We start from the raw sequence: 16,387 nt of genomic DNA, 5'->3' as shown, positions 1-16,387 counted from the left end.
AAATTAGTACTTTGAAGGCCTTATAATTCCCTAAACATGTAATTATAAACTAATTTTGTCAGTATAAAAATATGTATATTGTATTTGAATCATCTTTATCAATCCATCTCTTATATTAGGGATATTCAACATCCTTGTGGAGGTTAATCCAATTATCCTATCGAGGAATAACTGGCTTAAATAATATTTATCATGATTCAAACTCATATCACATATTATTTATTTGAACGTATACCTCACGCTATACGATTTTAAAGTAAAAATGCAAAATTTAGTCTTCACTAGAAAAGAAAGTTAAGCCATTGATTAGGTAAAGTGTCAATGACAAGAAGAAAAGAAATATCATGTCAAATGGATTTAAATATTAAGTAAAATGACATAATTCTATGTAGATCCAAGTCCTTATTAGGCTTAAATGACATGGACTATGGTAGACCAAGACTAGAAAGGCACACATATATTTTTAATTAATTAATAATATGATTTTGACATTTCATTTTCTTTTATAGTGCTATTCTATATTTAAAATATACTTATTTCATAATTATTTATACGTAACTATACAAGCGAAAATAAACTAAACGTTTCCTATTGAGGATTTCTTTAGCTTGGCGCTTAAATTTAAAGTCGTTGATTAACTATCGAAGAGCGACTAGAAGGGAATAAAGATGTTTATCCGAATTATGCAATGAATGGTGAAAATAATAATTGAAAGTCATGTATTATAGCACGACTAGAAAGAAATTATATATTCTTTGAAAATTTTGACAGAGTTATGAATTCGCTCACGACTGAAGTAAATGATCGTGTCAAGAACCGTGAATCGTCAACAAAAATATTATTTATCGATAAAAATCTTAATATTTTATCCGTATAGTCAATCGCTTAATTCGTTATTTTTTTTGATATTTTCGCTTCAAAATGTGGCCCTTTTAATTCCAAAGCTATACTATCATATATCGCTAGAACTAGAATATTAATATATGGTAAGATATAATATTGAAAATTAATTTCAAAGAAAATAAAACTACTTTTTTTTGTCATAAAATAAAATTAAACTGTTAAACCAAAGTCTTTTTTTCCCACTTCATTTTATTTTATGAGAAAAAAAAAAGATTATTTGTAACGCAAAAAAGATGAATGACGTTGTACTAACTCAAATGGCCCCACGCGCTTCCCTTTTTTGCTTCAATAAAATTATTTTTGTAATTTTATTTAGTAATTTTTTAAAATATCTAATTATAATATATTTTATTGGATATTTGAATATATAATAATTTTTTATTGAATATGCTTTACTTAAAAAATTTAAGTCTTTTAGTGTGCCTATTACCTAGGGAAATATAAATAAATTAATCACTTTAAATATATTATTTTTTTAATTATATACATTAATTTTGATAAATCAAAGAATCACATTTTGATTAAATAAATCAAAAATATTTATCATGTATTCAGATGCTTAATCAACTTATTTTTTTTATTAAATAATTAATGAAAATGATAAATACTATGAACAAATAAAATTTTGTATGTGTATGGGGTAGGGGTTATGAAACTCTCACATAATTTAGATATATAATTAATTATTTCATCACAAATTTTATATATTTCATATCTTATTGTTAAAATTTACTAATAAAATTGAGGGATCGGAGTCGTTAATACATTTTCATTATTATTATGAAAGTTTTGTTTGAAAGTACTCCATTTAAATATTCCAACTAAATAGCTTTTAAGTAGCTATTGGAATATATGCTTTTAAGTGATATTTTTTATTACAAAATAGATTTCCAATTTTTTTTTTTTAATTTTTGAGCATTTTATATTTGACAACTCAGCATAAAGCTTTTGCACAAGCCATGATTTATAAATTTTGATAATTTGAACATAATCATAAGGTAACAACCTAATAAAATAATTAGCTCCATAATTTCATCATTAATTTTTTCAGCAACATTTACATATTTGTATTTAGGTAATAAAAATAAAAAAGAATAAAAATTATAACCTAATTATTAGAACTTGATTGTGGTTTTTTCAAAAGAAAATTGTAGCTTGGGATAAGAAAATAAAGTCGAATCCTTATTAATAAAGTAAAAGATTTAAATAATTAATTAATTGATCAATTAAAATTTTAATATTTTAAAAAAATTAAATTTCGTTCGAAACTTACAGGTGACAAACATTCAAAATTTATTTATTTAAAAAGTACCTTTTTTAATACAACTATTTTTCAAAACAAACAAACTTTTTAAAGAATCATAATTCATCTTTAGCTAATTAATATTAATATTAAAGCAACAATTCATGCTCGATCAAAAATTTATTTTCTTAAAAAAGAAAAAAAAACACTTTTTAAACTTATTAAAACAATTTATTTCTACTGCATAAAATATTTTTTTTTATTTTTTAAAAACTCAGTTCTTTATTCCAAGCAATTTTGATATTTTAGTAAAAAATAAATTCTTCACTCAAATAAATAAAAAAAGAAAAAAGTTATAAAAATATCCTTCATTTCCAATTTTTCGTGCTGAACACCGTCTATAAAGCGCGTGACTAAAACATAGTCACAGTAAGTCCCTGTTTGGCAAATGAGAATATTTTTTCACAGTTTCCAATGTTTTTATAAGAAAATTCAAAATCCAATACATAAAATTCAAAACTTTAGACTATAATTAGACTTTTGTCTGAAAATAATTTTCACAGCCAAAAAACTCACCGGAAACCACCACTCAGGAAAACAACACTAGTAGTATCATATATGCAATTTTTTTTTTTACTTTATAGAGAGAATTTTTTTTCAAGAATCTTGAAAATTTAGAGTTTTATGATTGTGGGGGTTTTTGTGAAAAAGTGATTGGTTGTGTGAAAAAGGGGTGTATTGGGTGGTGGCTGATGAAGCTAAAGGAGTGAGCTTTTGAGTTTTGGAAGAGGAAAAGGGAGGGACGACGTCGTTTTGAAGTTGTGTAGTGATGAAGATTCTTGTTGGATTCCTTTTTATGTTATTGGTGATCTTTAATCCTAATGGTATAGTTTAATTTTCATTTTTTGTTCAATTCTTTTGTTTTGTTTGATGGGGTTGTTGTAGTTTTTGATGTATTTTGGATTGTGGATGATGGGGTTGTTTCTTTCTTTCTTTTTTTGAATCTTGGAACTTTGTTGTTGTTTTTTCTTTCATAAAGTTTATTTTTTTAAGCTGCTGATTGGGAATCAACTAAATGGTTTGCAGATTTGATCAATATGCTGTAGTATTACTTGTTCATGTGTGATTTATGATTTCAAAATTTAATAGTAACAAAAAATTTCCTCTCTATGAGGTTGCGATGAAGTCCGTGTACGCTCTATCCTCCTCATACCCCAGAGATTATACTTGGTGTGTTGTTGTTGTAATAGCTAGAAGATTAACATAGTGGACAATGAAACCTGGATCTTCTTATTGTGTTCTGTGTATGTGTACTTAGCTATTTTCTGTTTGATCTTGCTGCAGTGGAATTTGGTTGTAGCCTTTTCTTTGCTTATGAGAATGGATTGGTATAGAAGATTGGTATAGAAGCCTTATTTTTGTACTTCTGTAGTGTAAGGTTATTAAGCTGTATAACTGATGAATAGGCAAATTGTTGTTTGATGTATTTATTGTGATTCCATTAGAAACTGACTGGAGAAGTTTCCTGCAAGTTTATGTTAAATTTAATTTGGTAGACTGCTTATTATGTAAGTCGATTCTTGTGGCTTGATAGGCTGGTCGAAATGTATAATTAGACTCGAGTTAACAGAAGTAGTTGCAACTTTTATATCTGCTTTCTTTCTCAGACGCTTTGGATTGTTAACATTTCGTGTGGAATTTCTTTGTACTAAATGCACTTTTTTCACCTTCTTGTTTCAGCTCAACAGACTGCACGAGCATTCACAGGAACATATGGGATTAATTACGGAAGAATTGCAGATAATATCCCTTCACCTGATAAAGTGGTTAAACTTCTTCGGGCAGCAAAAATTAAGAATGTTAGAATTTATGATGCAGAGCCTAGTGTACTTAATGCGTTTAAAGGAACAGGGCTTGAGCTAGTGGTTGGACTTCCGAATGGGTTTGTAAAAGAAATGAGTGCCAATGCAGATCATGCTCTGACTTGGGTAAAAGATAATGTGAAGGCATTCCTTCCTGATACCCGCATTGTTGGCATCGCTGTTGGAAATGAGGTTTTGGGGGGTAGTGACAATGAACTGGAGGTAGCCCTTCTGAATGCTGTAAAGAATGTATACAATGCAACAAAAAAGCTTGGGATAAGTGATGTTGTTCAGATATCGACTGCACACTCGCAGGCTGTTTTTGCTGATTCATTCCCTCCTTCTTATTGTGTATTTAAAGATGGTGTTGCTCAGTTGATGAAGCCACTTTTAGAGTTCTTCTCGAAAATTGGATCTCCGTTCTGTCTAAATGCTTATCCATTTTTGGCTTACACGTACAACTCAGATAAAATAGACATAAATTATGCTCTTTTTCAGCCAAATGAAGGCATTGTTGACAATAAAACTCATCTACATTATGATAACTTGCTCGATGCTCAGATTGATGCAGCATATGCAGCTCTAGAGGATGCTGGTTTCAGGAAAATGGAAGTCATAGTTACTGAAACAGGCTGGGCCTCTGATGGGGATGAGAATGAACCTGCTGCCACCCCAAGTAATGCTAGAACATATAATTATAATCTGCGTAAAAGGCTCGCCAAGAGGAAAGGAACTCCTTTGAGGCCGAAAAAAATGTTGAAGGCATATATTTTTGCACTCTTCAATGAGTATCAAAAGCCAGGTCAATCATCAGAGAAGAACTTCGGACTCTTCAAAGCTGATGGTAGTATATCTTATGATGTTGGTTTCTCTGGGCTGCAAGATATTTCAGCTGCATCTTCGCTTTTGTCTTTGAAGGTATGAGGCTCTTTTGTCCTCATGAAAAAGTTTCTCCCATTTGCTTGACTTTTCTCTGGGCGTCAGTCATCCTTCATGTTCTAGATAATGATCGAATTGTTTGAGCATAATGTTTTCATATAGTTTTGGATCATCTGTGTAGCACCCGTAGTTTAGAAAAATGTGATCTTAGCTTACTTTAGAATATAAAATGAAAGAAGACACGTTAGGAAGTATAGCATGTAGTAAATATGCTGGAAACCTCTACATGAATGTATTGAGTTGAATTGCATGCTTGCTAATATAGGAAGTATAGATGGAATTCTTTTTATACATTATCCTGCTCCTTTGCAAAACGGTAAAGGAACTAAGGAAGACTAAGAAAATCAATGTTTTTGGAGCTTCATGGGTTTTATCTTTGTGCCGTGATTATGCCTCTGTGGGGAAGTAGTTCAATCGATAATATGATCACCCGGTTCATTAAAAATAGAGTAATCTTTATTAATGCATATTATAAGAGTTCAGACTTGTGAAAAAGCGTTACATTTAATTTTAAAATGTACATGAGCAGATACTTTTTCAAGGTGTTTTGACATGCTTATAGAATGAATCCTTGTATTTCAACATGCTTATAGCATTGGATATGTTTTTTCTACTGCTGGAAACCCATTTTTTCTTACCGTAAAGAACAAGAATCCTTTTCTAAATCTATTGACAGGAGTAGTGAAAAGAGATTGAGAGTATGTACCAGAGTTGACGAGGAGGGTGAAAGGGGTTAGATCCATTGGCTAAAACTAGACTTTGTTTCTGTTACTGAGTACTTCAGAAGCTTCTTGTTCTGCTACTTAGAACTTTTATAGAAAGAGGAAATGAGCAGACGGAAAAAAAGAAAAGGAAACAAGAGGAGAAGGCAAGTAAGTTTGTAAAGTTCATCACTTCGAAGCTTACGGTATAAATTGTCTTTTCAGATCTGGTTTTGATAAGTGATGTATTATGATCATTTTCAGCATGGATATTATGCTGTTCTTGGTGTCTCCGCGACTGTTGGTGCCTGAGTTGGAACTTTGGAAATACTGGTGAACACTTATTGAGTGGATAACAGCTTGAAAGAAAAAAGAGAACTTTAATATAGTTTAAAAGAATAATCTAGTCTAAGGAAATTAGGCATGGTGATTTGAATGGAACTTCCAGAAAGATTTACTAGGTTTTGTTTTCTCATTTGGGAGCATTATAGAGGTGCTGATAAGCTGACATGAAGAACTTAGTCTGTGGTGAACTTGTTGAAAAATAGTCATTAATGTACTTTATGAAGAGATAGGTTAATAGATTTGCGGTGGAAGCAGAAGTATGATTGATCTGCTGCTTTCTTTTGTTAGGACACATCCCTTGTAAGTGTTTTGTCAATCCAACAAACAAGTCAAATGAGTTTGTGTCAACTTGTCACGTGTCCTCTCCCTGCTCTACAGTTGTTGAATCCAGTTGATGAATGGGCACTCTTATCACATCTGATGTATTTGAGAAGCTTTTTCAGTAGCTATCCTACCAATGATAACTCAACTTTACTCCTTTTTCATTTTGGATTGCTCCAGTCCTTAATCATTTTGGAGGAAGCTAGTTTTTCTTCCTCCCCCATCATTTCTCCCTCTTGCTCCTTTGTTTGGGGCTTTCACTTTGATGAGGTCAGTTAATTTGCGTACTTGGAGTAGCTTTACCCCTGCACTTGTAGAATTTGTTGCAGCACTAAAAATTAACTTTATGGAACATGCATCTATTGAGTTTCTAGCAAACCCTTCGATTTGCTACTGTAGCTCATTGACAAACAAGTTGTTACTATGAAGATTTATGTTTTTTATGAAAGATAGTTTTTGTTTGTCGACTTGTTCCTGCTCCTTCTATTCATATATGGGGTTGTTACTTCATAGTAGATTAGATTTCTCTCGGTAATTGAGTTGTTTGAGACCAATCTATAATGTAGGGAACTTTTCATTCTAAACTGTAATGTTCATTCCATCTATGCTATGCAAACAACCTCTCTACCTTCACAAGGTAGGATTAAGGCTGCATACACGCCACCCTCCTTAGGCCTCACTTGTGGTATTATACCATATATTCTGTTGTTGTAGTAGAAGATATCTCATTCTTGTTAAGATACCCTTTCATTTTTTCTGAAGCTTGATAACGGATTCCCGAGCCTATTCTTAGCTATCCTAGTTAACAAAGAATATGAAACAACCATAGCAGATTTCTGCATTTTAATGTCCTCTTCTGCAGTTTTTTTTATGTCACATATCATTGTGGACTTACACATTTTACATGCATACAAATGTTTCAGGGAATGCAAGCTCAAGGGTACTATTTGTCAGCGACAGCAATCACAACTTCAATATCGATTCTTCTGTCGAGGTTATGACAACATTTTTTGATCTCTCATCTTATACGAATTACCAGATTAGCGTCTTCGTATTTCCTAGTTATAAAAACTGCTACATCAACAACATTAGGAAATGCAGTCTTTTAGATCTTCATCGCTAGTCGACCATGGAGATTGCTGATTGTTTTTGAATTTTTCAGCAATGCACTATCAGTATATATGAAATAAGTTCTTTCTTGGTTTATCTTGTCTTAGTCTTGCTGTTTCTTAGTATTCTTATGTAGATTTTACGTTGTTTTATGCATTGACGGTATATAGAACTTTTACACCATCAGATCAATTTAAGTACCATATCGGACGCGATATGAAAAGTTACATGTTGTTTTAGGTCAACTTAACTTGATGGGGTAAAGAATCTATACATTGTTAGTGTGTTGATTCAAAAACATACGCTAGGGCGGTTGGATAGGGAGTCAGATCAAACCAACTAAGGGAATGTGATTGAGTTTGACTCCGTTGTCCTATTCATAGATTAATGAGAACGTATAAAAGTTCTATTTGCCTCTGTTATTTTATGAGTCTCTTTGCTTTTTGCGTATGACATCGCCACTTTCTTTGAAAGCCATATTTCGATTTAAATGTTTTCAGAAAAAAATTATTTTTTTTTTACTTATGTGGATCCTTTTTAAATAGTAAGTTCACTTAAAACTCTTGTTATTTCTTTTATTCAAAATTAAATAAGTAAATATCAATTTAGGAAGGTACTTTAATTAATTATCTTCTAAATCAGACAAAAATATTGACTAATTTGTGCATGATCATTAAAAACTCTCAATTGATAAGTCAATTACTTGTTAAAACTATAAATTGAGAACCAATAAACAAATTAAAATAAATTGTTATCTAGAACTATTCTATAGGTCAACAATTTTGAACTACATAACTAGAACATTGAATAAAAGTAAAAATTTAGTATAACAGATAAAGTAAAAGTGAATAAAGAGAAATATATAATGTTTTATTTGCATACGAGAGGTTTATTATGTTATTCCGTTTCAATGCTAGAAAGTAGAAACAAAGATGGATCCTAATGATCAATAAAAAAAATTATGTTATTTTTCTACCTATTTTTCACCGAACCATCTGACTAGGATAACTCATGGTGAAAATTAAATAGATTCTAATTGAAACACCGAGAAACTTCATAATTTTGTTTTTCGTTCTAAAATATTATTATTTTTTCTTTTTTCAATGATTTAATCAAAATATTTGTGAAAATAATATTTCCAAATGAGAAGTTTCACTAAGAAAAAATAACAATCATTTATCAGTATTTATTGTTCTTTTATTTTATATGGAATATCTTTGATTCTTTTATTTTATTCTTCTGAATTTTCCCCCACCTTTCGAATGTTATAAAAGGGCATTTTTCCACTTTAAAAGGGCTTGGCCTATAAAAATCATCAAATTTTCTCTTAAAACTATTCAATATGAATAACTTTATTCTCTTGAATACGTCATTTAAATCAAAACTCCTTACAAACAAAATAAGGAATAAATATGAATCTTTCTCTTATTGATACATAATATTCATTAATATTTTGAATCGACACCGAAACAAAATTAAATAATTTCAAATAATATTTGAGACAACTTCCAACATGGTAATTGATGTAATGAATTGGAATACTTCATGTTGCTCTTTTAGTGGTCCAAAAAGTTGTTTTTTTTTCCAAAGATATGATAAGATATTAAGATGCCCCCTTTGATTAAGTCTCTTTCATTATTAGGTGTGAAAAGATGCAACTAAAGTAGGTCAAAAGTTTTTGGTGTAAAATACACAAAGGTGACACCAAGGCATGTTTGATTGGTAAAGTAGTTGAATTGGCTTCAACTAAATTGTCACAATTTTATATTGTGAGATATTTAAAACATATAGCATATGAAAATGATTTGATTTTTTGTGTGAAGTATGGTATGACTTGCTTTAGTGAATTTAAGATATTTTATTTTATTGAAATTGTAAATTTGATAAGATGATTAAACTTTGAACATTTTTTGTTATGGGTGTTATAATCTTGGCAAGATTTAATTAGTAATATTGGTTTTTACATATAATTTGAACAAATCTATTGGTATTCAATGATATTGGTTTACAACTTTCATGAATTTAAAGGATTTTAATTTCTTGAAAATTATTTAAATTTTCAAGTTACTGTTTTCTCTACTCAATTGACTCCGTCCATCTCTTAAAAGTAGAGGGTGTGTCCGCTTCCAATTTTTTCATATTCAGTTGACTTAAATAATTTGAAAAGTATTCTTTAAGCGAATTTATTTCTATCAATTTATAGAAAATGACTTACATACTAAAATCTCTTTCTACCACACCATCCTCACCTAATCTTGCCAAATGATTCGACCTCTAGATCCTCAATCTAACACCTTATAATTCACCCTACCCCCCACCCTTGATCAACTCAAGACTTGACCTGGCTCACTCAAGCTGAGGTCCGCCCTATCCTGGGACCAACTTAGACTCGACTCCAGCTCGACCCTAAACCATTATCACTCGATTGAGACTTATCGAACCAAGACTCAACCAAGTTACAGGTTGGTGTCAAGGTCGGGTCTCAGGGTCGTGTCTTGGATCGGGGTTGGGTCTTGGAATTGGAGTTGAGGTCATGTCTCAAAGTTTTTCGGGGGATAGGGCTAATAAAAGGGTTCTTAGGTCGAGTCGAGGTTGGGTCTCGAATCTCGAGGTCGAGTCTGAGTAGAGTCTTGAGTTTGTCGTGGGTCAAATCTCAAGGTTAATTAGGGTCAAGTATCGATGTCGGGGTTGGGGGTTAAGGCTGGGTCTCGAGGTGGAAATCAGGGTCAAGTTGGGGGTTGGGATCTCTAGCTCAATCTCAGTCTCAGGTTCCTGTCAACATTGGGGTCGGATCTTAGGTCAGTGTTATGTCGAGGTTTCTAAGTCTTGATTGAGTCGGGAGACGAGTCTTGATTTCAAATCATAATATTTACCTATATTATATGTAAATGTCTTTGAAATACTAACTGAACATAATGTGTATATATTATTTTATTTTTCATTTTTCTTCTTACCGAACACACCCATAGCATAAAATAAGATAAAAGGAATTATTTTTTTTCTTTTAAAAAAGAATAGAAGAACAAAGACGACTTGGACTTTATACATTTCAAAGATGGGGTTTAGACGTCAATCAAGTTAAACTAGTATCATGCCAAGTGTCTTGAAGTTGATGTTTGAGCTTGACCATTCCATTTTGATTAAATGGACTCATATTTTTTGTGTCGAGAAATCGTCTTTTTACCTCGTAAAGATAAAAATAAGAGTGATATATGTTTTGTTCTCATTTTTAAGCTTCGTTTATGAAAGGAAAATATTTTCTCATTTTCGAACATCATTGAGGACGAAGAAGTAGAGTCAGATAAAGGATATAATTTTAGTATGAAAAACATTTTTACATCCCCTTTTTTATCATTAAGTCGTCAACCGCCAATCACTTGTTAAGAGGTTACAATTTAATATATATATATATTTATTTAATTTTTTAACAGACACAAAATCTATGAAAAAACTACAAAAATCATCCAAACCCTTGAACCCCCATTTAGCTTCGCATTTGATGATAGTTAATTCTATCATTTATATACAAATAGTGAAGTAAAATAATCTTAAAACTATTTAATACTCATAAGTACGTAACGTATAATCTCACATTTTATCGCGAGATTATTATTGTTGTTTTACTAACCAAACTACATCTTAATGAAAACATGTGTGATGATGGTATGTGTAAACATGACATGTGAATTTTTTATTTTTTTTTTCATTTTGACTAATTGGTGCAGATAGACTTAACCCATAAATATTAAAATAAAATACTATTATATTAATTTCTAAGAAGTTGAGAATTTGGCAGAATTTTTTGAACTATTCCAACATCCAATTAAGGAGTAGTTCAACTTCCAATTAATTATTTTTTTCTAAATTCCATCACTCATAATTGTGCTCATAATATTTTTTTTATTTGACTTAGTCAAAATTCATAAGCATATTCAATTGAAACATCCTAGATACTTCCATAGACTAAATAAATCTATAAATACAACCTTGTATTATAACAAAATATTCAAATTGAAACTTTGTAACTTTTTGTACAACACATATATATAAAAGAGGAAAGTTAATTATAGGAAGAAAAAATCCTATTTGGGGCTACCTGAAAACACAAAAAAAAAAAAAAATGGTTACAAAGATGAATATTGCACTAGTTTTGATGACTATTTTGGCGGCGTTGCCGAGGAATATAGTAGCGGTTGATCATATAGTTGGTGATACTACGGGTTGGACAATTCCCTCAGGTGGACCTACAACTTATGCAAATTGGGCTTCAGGACGTATCTTCAGAGTCGGTGATACTTTAGGTATGTATATTATTACGTATTCAATACCTTTTCTCTTATATATGGTAAGGATGATTTGAATCTTTATCTCGTGTTGTTTGAAAGGTAGGTAACATGAACTAACAATCGAATTTGAAGAATTACCATCAACTTTATATTTTTCTTTTCCGGTTCAAAGACTAAATAAACGATCCTAATTGTTCGGGATCGAGGCATAGTTATCGTTATTGAAAGTTTAGGTACCATGATAGTTAATTTGTTAACATATAGATGACTTATTTGCTTTTGATCAAAGCTATCAAATCATCTAAAAACTTGTAGAAAGAAGAAGAAAAACAAAGTAAATTTTGATTTCAAAAGCAATATCTAAATGTTCGTGCAACTTCTTTGAGAAAAGTCATGATATCTGAAGATTCATATAGTCGACCTGAACTTGCTTTGAATCGAAGTACATTTGTTGTTGTGGTGTGGTGGGGTTGTCTTTTAGTTTAATAATTATTTTTGATATAGCGATATGGACAGTGAAGATTCGTATAGTCAACCCTAATTTTTTTCAATTTGAATTTTGTAGTGTTCAACTTTGCAAGTGGAGCACATGATGTAGCCAAAGTAACAAAGAGTGCATATGATTCTTGTAGTTCCACAAATCCCATTAGTCTTATTACTGTTGGACCAGCCAATATTACTCTAAATTCCACAGGTAGTGAGTATTTTATTTGTACTTTTGGCCAACATTGTAATGCTGGCCAAAAACTAGCTATCAATGTTGCAACATCTTCTACTACTAGTCCTACCCCTGCCCCATCCCCTGCCCCAACCCCCGTCCCGAACCCTACCCGTGCACCAACCCCAACGCCAAGTCCATCACCATCAGACGGTCCATCTGGACCGTCTCCTAGTCCAAGTGGTGGTGCAGGAGATTCACCAGTGTCTGCACCACCACTTGGACCAGTGACACCGGAGCCTACTACTCCTTCACCAACGTCACCAGGCGATGGTCTAGTTCCTCCACCGGCTCCAAGCTCAGCCTCGCGAAGCGTTTTTGTACATGCCTTGATCATGTTCATGTCCATTGCTATTAGTATTATGTGCTAGATTTTAGTCACTTGAGTGTTTGTATAACTTTTTTTACATATGAGTTTGTATCATTATAGGACATGGCCATTGTATACTTTGAAATATTGTTCATTGATTTGAGTAACTAATGATTGTGTGAGTTTTAATAAAAGTATCTTTATTTATGTACCAATTACAATTTAGATATCATTATAACAACCTTTCAATCTCCATACAAAAATTATCGTAAAATCTCATGAAAACTGACATTAATTAAATATAATTATAATAAAATATATTTCAACCTTCTACAATAAACATCACAACATTTCACAAAACAAGATTATCCCTTAAGTTAACCTAAATTTAAAATTCTGCAAATCAGTATCCCAATAAAGTTCAATCTCATCACCAATGCTCAATCCACGATTTTCGAACAAATCCTCACAAACAAAGTAAGCACTTCTATATTTCTTTTTAGGATTGTTCTCTTCAGTAACATCCCATAATTCAATATCCAATATTTTAGAGGCTTGTTCCACATATATACTTTGACAAACTTCTTGATCTTCCATGAGTTCTTTGGATCTATGCCATACTTGTTATTCTTCTTCTTTGATGGGGTGAACTTGTATATGAATTTCTTCATTATAATTATAACAAAAATAATTTTAATAGAAACATGTATTTGATGATTTTATACAATGTTAAGAAAAAATGGCTAGGAATTTATAGAGATTTTTTTGGTTTGGTAAGTATATTTTTTGGTATAAAATTTGGTAATGAATCTCACACACAAACAAGTTATTTAAATGTAATTATAAATAATTTTATTTATTTTATAGTAAATCAAATTAATTACACTAATGCTTATTATATTTGATGCATCTCAATACATTAAAAAAATTATTCCAAAAATTAAAAAAAAAAGTCATATACATCTCATAAAATCTTTAACTTACCTTCTTTTTAGTTTTTCTTTAGGATTTATGCAATTAGTTTTGCTTGAATTTTCCACTATGCATGATTGACTTTTTGTTTGAGCAATTGCTACCAAATTTCTTTAATGAATGTTGATTTTTATTTTAATAAGAGGTATTAAATTAAATTATTAAGTGAGTAATTAAGGATTAATGGTTATATGCATTTTGATAAATAAGATAACTTTGTATTTTTATAAAGATATTTACCAAACTCATAAGTGTATGCACTAATGCAATATCCATTATTTTTTATAATAACTTTCAAATATTTCTTTTTTAAGTCTAAATTTTAATTATTTAGATTTGATCACTTAATAAGTGTGTTTATTTTATTTTATTTTATTTTTTTAATTGAATCTTGCTCATTCAAAATTCTATGCATTAATGCAATATACATTAATTTTATGATAACTTCATAATATGTTTATTAAGTTTGAACTTTAATTATTTAGATTTGATCAGTTATTAAGTGTGTTTACTTTTTTGAATTTAATATTATTCAGTCAAAATTCAATTATTAAGTGTGTCTATTTTATTTTTACAAATCATTTTTATGTGTACTTTAGGAACGTTTAAATAATTAAGATTTATAATAAAATTTTAAAATATCATGACGAAGCAATTTATTCAACTACACCACTATTATTAATTGTCCTCGTCACTATTTATATTTTTATTATTATTAATTACTATAGCCATCGGCATTATAACAATCGTTCAATAATTATCACTATATATCATCAGTTATCATTAACTATCATTATCATTCACTATAATTATTAATCGCTATCATTAATCATCATTATCATTCGCCATAATTATAAATCAAAACCATTCTCATCACTATCTTTGTTAATCATCATTATTATATATATTACATTTTACTAAATGACTTAGAGAAATTATTATAGTTAATGTTGTTTTTTAATCTAATAAAAATGATTTATTTTCATTTTTAAAATAACTTATAGCTTGATACTAATTATTTTGCTTCTCATTAATTGTATGATCACAAAAATATCATGATGAATTTAAATTGCATACTGAATTAACAGTCGATATACATAAATTAAAAAGGAGAAAGGGAATAATCACTACAATCGTGGAAATTTTTTCAGCGTTAACATTATATTTATAAAAGCATTTAACAATAATTAAATTAATATTATTACATACTGAATCAATAATCACCCTAGAAATTATAACTAAGAGAATGAATAGTAGATCATCGATCTTGTATTAAAATTTGGATGAATTAAGTATACCATTTAAGATTAGATAATGTTTATAAACTTTATCATTTAAATTAATTACAAAAAATTTCATTTTCCTTCTCTCTCTTAACATCTAGATACATTACTTCAGCTCTATCAAACACGTTACTGCTTTGTTTGTGTGCAATGTATATGGTACAGATGTACGTTATTGTTGATGCATAACCCCAATTACTTCACCTCTATTAGATACATTACAATTTATTTGTGTATAATGAATTTGTACTTGTTATTATTAATGCATAACTTTAAATATTTTAAACCTAAATTAGTATGAATCTGCTTTATAGTTATATACGTATGATACATAACTTATATATTATTTGGAATGTATTGAGCGAAAGAGCGATGCATCTAAAAAACACAAAATTATTTTAATTCAAGGGAAAAGGGTCAAATATGCCCCTAAACTATTCAAAAAGGTTTAGATATACCTTCCGTTTAAAGTTTGGTTCACTGATGCCCTCGCCATCCAACTTTTGGTCCAAATATGCCCTTATGGGCGTTAGTTGCCATGTTGGACATATCCAACTCATTTTTCAATTTTTTAAATGCCACATGGAATTGCCATGTCATTTTGGCCTTATCACATAACATTTATATGAAAATGGAAAGATATTCGACTCATAAACACCTAATCCGACCCATAAATCAACCCCCTTTTAAATAAATTATCCGACCGTTTTTCAACAATTTTGTTTAATTTTTATTTTTTTGATAAATTCGGAAAATGAGTAATTGATTAATTAAAAAAATAGGAAAATATGAAAAAAGTATAAAATTAACGCCAAAAATTCATAAATAATTACAGTAACCTTAAATATAAAATTAACGCCAAATATTAAAATATAAATACAGTAACCTAAAATTCAACAATTTCAACATTTTTTAATTTTTAATTTTTTCGATAAATCCCAAAAATGAGTTTATTAACAAAAAAAATATGAAAAAATATAAAAATTATGCAAAAAAAATCACAAATAAAAAATAGGAAAATATGAAAAAAAATATAAAATAAAAAAAATTGTTGAAATTATTGAATTTAAGTTTATTATATTTATTTGTGAATTTTGACGTAAATTTTTTATTTTGTTTTCAAATTTTCCCCTTTTTATTAAAAAATTACTCATTTTCGGGATTTGCCAAAAAATACAAAAATTTTAAAAAAATTGTAAATGTAAATGTTACTATATTTATTTGTGAATTTTTGGAGTTAATTTATATTTTTTTCATATTTTTTATTAATCAATTACTCATTTTCGAGATTTATCGAAAAATAAAAAAATTTTAAAAAATTGAAATGTTAGATTTAAGGTTATTATATTTATTTGTGAATTTTTGGCGTAATTTTTTTTTTTCATGTTTTTCTT

General features: G+C 29.6%; 2 protein-coding genes across 5 annotated transcripts; both read left to right on the top strand.

Annotated features, from left to right (window-relative positions):
- The first annotated feature begins 2,630 nt into the window (after positions 1-2,630).
- Positions 2,631-7,520, top strand: LOC101246357 (glucan endo-1,3-beta-glucosidase 11). Of its 4 annotated transcripts, XR_742210.4 has the most exons (5): positions 2,651-3,030; positions 3,887-4,926; positions 5,624-5,819; positions 5,913-5,981; positions 7,238-7,520. XR_742210.4 is itself a non-coding variant. In XM_010324999.4 (3 exons), exons 1-3 carry the CDS (start codon positions 2,976-2,978, stop codon positions 7,313-7,315), a joined length of 1,173 nt encoding a protein of 390 aa, XP_010323301.2. In that variant the 5' UTR covers positions 2,631-2,975; the 3' UTR covers positions 7,316-7,520. The 4 variants fall into 4 exon arrangements, 1 of the variants encoding a protein (XP_010323301.2); XR_011210537.1 differs by lacking the exon at positions 5,913-5,981 and having other exon boundaries at positions 5,624-5,815; XR_742212.4 differs by lacking the exon at positions 5,913-5,981.
- A 3,698-nt stretch (positions 7,521-11,218) lies between these two features.
- LOC104648156 (cucumber peeling cupredoxin) lies at positions 11,219-12,953 on the top strand. Its single transcript, XM_010324998.4, has 2 exons — positions 11,219-11,725; positions 12,276-12,953. Exons 1-2 carry the CDS (start codon positions 11,545-11,547, stop codon positions 12,797-12,799), a joined length of 705 nt encoding a protein of 234 aa, XP_010323300.2. The 5' UTR covers positions 11,219-11,544; the 3' UTR covers positions 12,800-12,953.
- The last annotated feature ends 3,434 nt before the right edge of the window (positions 12,954-16,387 follow it).

This window comes from Solanum lycopersicum, chromosome 7, assembly GCF_036512215.1.
Source record: "Solanum lycopersicum chromosome 7, SLM_r2.1".
Taxonomy (NCBI): Eukaryota; Viridiplantae; Streptophyta; class Magnoliopsida; order Solanales; family Solanaceae; genus Solanum; species Solanum lycopersicum.
This window is presented reverse-complemented; position numbering and strand designations above follow the sequence as displayed.